Source organism: Octopus bimaculoides, chromosome 7, assembly GCF_001194135.2.
Source record: "Octopus bimaculoides isolate UCB-OBI-ISO-001 chromosome 7, ASM119413v2, whole genome shotgun sequence".
Classification (NCBI taxonomy): Eukaryota; Metazoa; Mollusca; class Cephalopoda; order Octopoda; family Octopodidae; genus Octopus; species Octopus bimaculoides.
This window is the reverse complement of record NC_068987.1, coordinates 22,014,532-22,021,563: the sequence shown is the minus strand read 5'-3', so window position 1 is coordinate 22,021,563 and position 7,032 is coordinate 22,014,532. Positions and strand designations below refer to the sequence as shown.

At 38.3% G+C, this 7,032-nt stretch overlaps 1 protein-coding gene across 1 annotated transcript in view; it reads right to left on the bottom strand.

The window, feature by feature from the left end:
* LOC106881690 (arginine--tRNA ligase, cytoplasmic) overlaps window positions 1-7,032 on the bottom strand; it is a 282,449-nt gene that overhangs the window by 259,465 nt on the left and 15,952 nt on the right. Inside the window, exons 3-6 of the mRNA XM_052969135.1 lie at window positions 6,347-6,538; window positions 5,412-5,501; window positions 3,074-3,252; window positions 422-605 (exon numbers count right to left, since the gene is read on the bottom strand). Of these exons, the coding sequence (XP_052825095.1) occupies window positions 422-605; window positions 3,074-3,252; window positions 5,412-5,501; window positions 6,347-6,538 (645 nt within the window). The remainder of the gene's footprint in view (window positions 1-421; window positions 606-3,073; window positions 3,253-5,411; window positions 5,502-6,346; window positions 6,539-7,032) is intronic.

Here is a 7,032-nt window from a genome sequence, read left to right as displayed (position 1 = left end):
TATATATATATATATATATATATATATATATATATATATATATGTATGTATGTATGTATACCAAATATTTAACAAAAACAAAAAACAGAAATATTACAAAAGCATAAACAGGAAATTCATAGCTTATTCCTCATTAGTCAACGTACAAAAGATCATTGCAATTTCATGCCTATATATACCTGTATTATTTTCATGTATTACATACAGGTGTGTGTGTGTGTGTGTGTGTTTGTGTGTGTGATGGGCTTCTTTCAGTTTTCGTCCACCAAATCCACTCATGTTTTGTCAGCCTGAGCCTACAGAAGACACTCACCCAAGGTGCCATACAGTGGAACTGAACCAGAAACCATGCAGCTAGGAAGCAAGCTTTTTACTGCACCCTCGTCTGCACCAAGTATCAAGAAAGAAACAAGCATCTCACCTTGTAGAATGCTTGCAGGTCAGAAATTGGTGGTGAATCTTTTTCAAATGATGGGAATTTGTCTTGGAGATGGACGATGAGCATACCAAACTGGGTGCCCCAGTCACCGAGATGGTTCAAACGTAGGACATCGTGACCAACCCATTCCAACAATGTAGCAATGGCATCACCGATGATCGTAGACCTGAAAAATTGAAAATGGTGTTTATTAACAACAGACATTCTAGTTGGAGCTAAGATTTAGACTCGTAGCTCTTAACCTAAGTGGTGGCAACCTCTTGTGAAGAGGAATTTACAAAGGATTGACAAATGTCAAGAGGCTACTGTTTTAAAAAAGGGTCTTGATATTTTTGTATTACCATTATTAGCATCATCATCAGTTTAACAACCACTTTAAAAACCCTCACCCATTTCCAAGCAAGGTAAATATTCCTCCGTGACCAGACAGTTTTTTTTTTTTTTTTTTTTACAAATAATGGCACATAAAATGCACCCATTACACTCTTGGAGTAGTTGGCACTAGGAAGAGCATCCAGTCATAGAAACCATGCCAAATCAGACTGGATCTTGGTGCAGCTCTCCAGCTTACCAGTTTCAGTCAAACCATCTAACCTATGCCAGCAATGGAAAGCAGACACTAAATGATGATGATGATGGTGACTGGAAACAAACACGAGTGCTTTTTTGACAGTGATACAACTGATGTAAAAACACATACACACAAACATACACAAGGCACGTGCACACACACACAAATTCAAGCTTATTTCAGTTACCATCTACCCAATCCACTCACAAAGCTTTGGTCAGCCCAAGGCTACAGAAAACATTTGTCCAAGGCATCTCACAATAGGTCTAAACTAAAGATTATACAGTTAGGAAGCAAGTTTCTAAACAAAACAGCTACACGTAAACCATATTAGAAATATAATATTAAGCACAGGTACAATACTTAGGCTCTTTTGTGTTTTTTTATATTATTAAACCCTATAGCATTCAGATATATTTGTCAAATGCAGTGCTTCTTTATTCAAATTGCTTTGAATTAAATATGCATTATCTTGTACCATCAAGATTTCAATGATGTGTTTTGTATATTTTTAGAATGACATTATAGGAAAGGTGTGAGAGGTTGGATCTGGTCGGTTTTAACATAGGGTCAGATTAAATACTAAAGGGTTAAAATGTTTGTTGGGATTAAAAAAAAAGCTGGACATGTTATCAGTAAACACGAGCCTGGTGTAGCCATCTGGTTTCACCAGTCCTCAGTCAAATCGTCCAACCCATGCTAGCATGGAAAGCAGACGTTAAACGACGATGATGATGATGATGATGATGACAATATCTCACAATTATGGCCATGTGCTAAGAAGTTTCCTTCCTAACCACATGTCTCTGGGTTCAGTCCCCCTGTGTGGCACCTTGGAAATGTCTTCTGCTATATGCCCACACCAACCAAAGCTGTTTGAATGGATTTGATAAACAGAAACTGAAAGAAGCCCGTCACATATGTGCATGCATGTGTGTGCGTATGTTTGTGCCTCCTTGTTTTGACTTCATGTGATAGTCATAAACGATTGTCACCGTCATACAAGCAATGTCATTGACTTCCACTAGTCTGTGAGAGCATGTCTGGTCATGGGGAAATATTACCTTGCTTGGAAACAGGGGAGAGTCGATGATAGAAAGGGCAACCGGCCATAGAAAATCTGCCTCAATAAACTCCATTCAACTCATGCAAGTATGGAAAAGTGACAATAAAAATGCTGATGCTGCTGCTGCTGATGATGATGATGATGGTATTTCTTAACTGCCACACAATATCACCACCTCCACCACCACATAATATCTTACAATATCTTACCACATAATACCATACTTCTACATTCAGACATTGAATATCTCAAAAGGATACCTTCACTTTCATATTATTCCACACTTCTAACATTACTGTCACACAATAGCTCACAACTATACATTCACTGCCATACAATACCACACCTTAACATCAACCCCAGTGCTCAACTGGTACTTATTTTATTGACCCTGAGAGGGTGAAAGGCAAAGTTGACCTCAGTGGCATTTGAACTCAGAATGGAAAATCAGAAGAAATGCTGCAAAGAATTTTTTCAGCAGAATAACAATTCTGCTGGTATGCCACCTTATTATTATTATTATTATTATTATTATTAATAATAATAATAATAATAATGATAACAATAATAATAATAATCATAATAATAATAATAATAATAATAATAATAAGGTGGCATACCAGCAAAATTGTTATTCTGCTGAAAAAATTCTTTGCAGCATTTCTTCTGATAATAATAATAATAATAATAATAATTTCAAATTTTGGCACAAGGCCAGCGATTTGGGGGTAGGGAACTAGTTGATTACATCCACCCCACTAATCAACTGGTACTTATTTTATCGACCCCAAAAGGATGAAAGGCGAAGTACCTTGTCCGGTACCGGATCATTCCCAAAATCTAATCAGTTTGTGCCAGTCACGAGGCCAAACATCCCTGAAAGTTTCATCCAAATTCATCGGGTGGTTCTTGCAATACCTTGTCTATGGACAAACAAACATGACTAAAAACAATACCTCTGCCTTTGCTAAGGTGAAGGTAATAATAATAAACTTACCTGAGATGTCCGACATGCATTTCCTTGGCAATATTTGGAGATGAGAAGTCAATGACAACATGACACTTTTTGGCAATATAAGGTGGCTGGACTCCATTCTTTAAAAGTTTGCTGATCTGCTTGGATACATAATTCTTAGCCAAGAAGATGTTGATGAATCCTGGGCCAGCAATGTCCGTCTAATCAAACAAACATAATGCCAAAAGACAGGTTTCAGTAACTTTAACTCTTTTGGTGCCAACCCCCCATCCCTCCATGACCACCACAAATCTCCTGTTTTAAACTTCATTGTTGTATAAAGTAAGTTTCAAAGCAATACTTTTAATTAATATTTTTAAAAGCAATGAATATGTACACACTTGGTGTGTTTAGATATACTGCCACATAAAAAGCACACGTACTGGCGCCATGTAAAAAGCACCCAGTACACACTGTAAAGTGCTTGGCTATAGGAAGAACATCCAGCTATAGAAGCCATGCCAAAACAAGCAGTTGGAGTCTTGGCCCAACTCTCTGGCTTGCCAGCTCCTGTCAAATCATCCAACCCACACCAGCATGAAAAACAGATGTCAAATGACGATGATGAAGATGATCTAAATTAACACCACCCACCAAAATTTCATATTAATTTATGTTCCAAACATCATTTTAATAATGCCAAAGTTATTATTCTTCATTATAGACATCAACCCACCTGAAACTGGCCCCTGGTACTATGATACAAACTTCCATGTTTTTGAGTGATCTAAAGTAAAACCGTCCACCAAAATTTCATATCAATTTATATTCCAAACACCAGTTTAGTAATGACAAAGTTGTTTTACTAAATTCTCCTTGATTCATGCCAACCTATTTGAAACTGCTCAAAGTTCTATGATACAAACATCATGTTTTCAAATGATCTAAAGAAAAACATTCCATGAAATTTTCATGCTAATTCATGTACCAAACACCAACTTCCTTTCTGCTATAGGAACAAGGCCTTAAATGTTGGTGGGGAGCAGGGATTAGTTGATTACATTGACTCCAGTGTTTCACTGGTACTTAATTTTATCAATCCCAAAAGGATGAAAGGCAAAGTTGACCTCGGCAGAATTTGAATTCTCAACATACAGGAGTATATTCAGCATATTTTTCTTTATGAGTTTAATAAAGGCAACAACACAAGGGAAAGTGTGAGGAATATTAATGCAGTATATGGGAATCAGACAATAGGCATAAGCCAGTGTCAACGGTGGTTCCAGAAATTCTGAGCTCGAAACTACAGCCTAGAAAATGAGCCTTGTACTGGAAGATCTATAGAGCTCGATTAGGACGTCCTGCAAACCCTGATGGAACAAAATCTCATCGCAACTGTTGAGGAACTAGTAAAGAAGCTTGGATTTGGTCATTCAACCATTCATCAACAGCTGCGTGCCATCGGAAAGGTCAGCAAATTGGGTCAATGGGGACCTTACAAACTTTCCGAGTCTAATTGCGCGCAGAGAGTGAATGTGTGCTCTTCTTTGCTTCCACATCTCCCAAATGAACCTTTCTTGGACTGAATAGTGACTGGTGATGAGAAATGGGTTCTCTATAAAAATATCAAGTGCCGAAGACAGTGGGTAGGAAAAAGAGAAACACTAGCACCCCAGGCTAAAGAAGGTCTTCACCCACATAAGATGTTATCTGTTGGGTGGGATATGAAAGGTTTAGTCCACTTTGAACTTTTAAACCCAAACCAAACAATAACAAAGGAGATCTGATGCAAGCAGCTTGAGCAGCTGAAGTCAGCACTAGAAGAAAAATTACCATATTTGGTTTCAGAATCAAAGGTGTTCTTCCATCAGGATAATGCTCAGCCACATGCGTTGAGAATGACATTCCAAAGGCTGGAGCAGTTTGAATGGGAAACGATGCCCCACCCACCATATTTGCAGGACATTGCCCCATCTGATTATCATTTATTCTGTATTTAAAATGATTTGGACAGGAAAAATATGAATTCTGTAGACAAGGTCAGAACAATACTGGAAGAGTATTCTTTGTCACGGACAAGCGAATTTTGGAAAGAGAAGCCTTGCAAGTCTACCAGATAGATGGAAGAGCACTGTAGAAAATGAAGGAGAGTACACTTTAGATTAAAAAAAGAACTTTGTTTATCTTAATTTTGAAAAATAAAAATATAGGTTCTCATTCCTAAGATATTTTTTGATGGTGTTATTATTATTATTCAGGTCACTGCCTGGAATCGAACTCGGAATCTTGGGGTTAGTAGCCTGCACACTTAACTACTACACCATATACCAACAACCTCCACTGTTGTAATTTTCAATGCCCATATTTGATATAAACTGACCTTCTCGATATATTCTGTTGTCTGGAGATGCTTCAAGATTTTTTGGGCCACTTCCCTTGGATTAACCTTCACACCTTTAGTCTTCAGCAGCTGAAAGCAGAAAATGTAACAAGAATTTTACAGACTGAGAATTTTGCAATAAAATATATATATATATATAAACAATATATGAGTATATGCATATATATGTACATGTATGTACATACCTTCATCTACATGTACATATAGATACATATCTGGGTACATGACGTTGCAAAAGGACATGGACAAAATGATAAACAAGGTACAACAAACAAGCAGGCCAAATAGAGAACATATCCTTCATCAGTTGCCACCATTAAAACACCGGCGTTTCGAAGAGTTAGGGCAGACGGTGAAATAAACAAACAAAAAGGCTGTACAGCCAGACGTGGAGATATATATATATGTATATATATATAATGGGCTTCTTTCAGTTTCCATCGACCAAACCTACTCACAAGGCTTTGGTCAGCCAATGGTTCTAGTAGAAGACAGTTGCCCAAGGTGCCATGCAGTGGGACTGAACCTGGAACCATGTGGTAAGGAAGCAAGCTTCTTACCACACAGTCATACTTGTGCTTATACATATACTGGGTTGGCAAGAAAGTAATTTTGGTTTTTCAGTTTCTGCCTAACAAATCCACTCACAAGGCTTTGGTTAGACCAAGGCTATAGCAGAAGACACTTGTCTAAGGTACAACACAGTGGGACTGAACTCAGAACCATGTGGTTGGGAAACAAGCCTCTTACCACACAGCCATACCTACACCTGTGTATGTATATAATCATATCATCAAAATCTCAAAGCCATGAGATAAAGCACGATTAATTCAAAACAATGTGAATAAATTATTACAATTGACAGAGTAAATCGAATGCTAAAGAGTTAAAAAAAAGTAACACTGGGTACTTACCTGGCAAATACTCATGGCACTGTTGCATTGGTAATCCCCAAAGTTGGGTTTATTGGTAGGAGTGAGCATGACAGGGGCTTCTGAACCCAGATCGGGATAAGCATCTTGAATGGCAAGGGCAAAGATCTGCTCCATGAGAACATTTAGACATATCATGTGGTTGTTTTCTTTCATCTGCTCCTTGGCAAAACTCTGAACAAAAAGAGAGAGAGAGAGAGAGAGAGAGAGAGAGGCAGAGAAATTAAAGATATGTAAAATCAGTACTCTTTTACCCTTTTACTTGTTTCAGTCATTTGACTGCGGCCATGCTGGAGCACCGCCGTTAGTCGAGCAAATCGACGCCAGGACTTATTCTTTGGAAGCCTAGTACTTATTCTATCAGTCTCTTTTGCCGAACTGCTAAGTGACAAGGGCATAAACACACAGTATCGGTTGTCAAGCAATGCTAGGGGGACAAACACACACACACAAACACACACACATATACATATATATATATATACATATATATGACGGGCTTCTTTCAGTTTCCGTCTACCAAATCCACTCACAAGGCTTTGGTCGGCCCGAGGCTATAGTAGAAGACACTTGCCCAAGGTGCCACGCAGTGGGACTGAACCCGGAACCATGTGGCTGGTAAGCAAGCTACTTACCACACAGCCAAACCTGCGCCTACAATTAGCTTT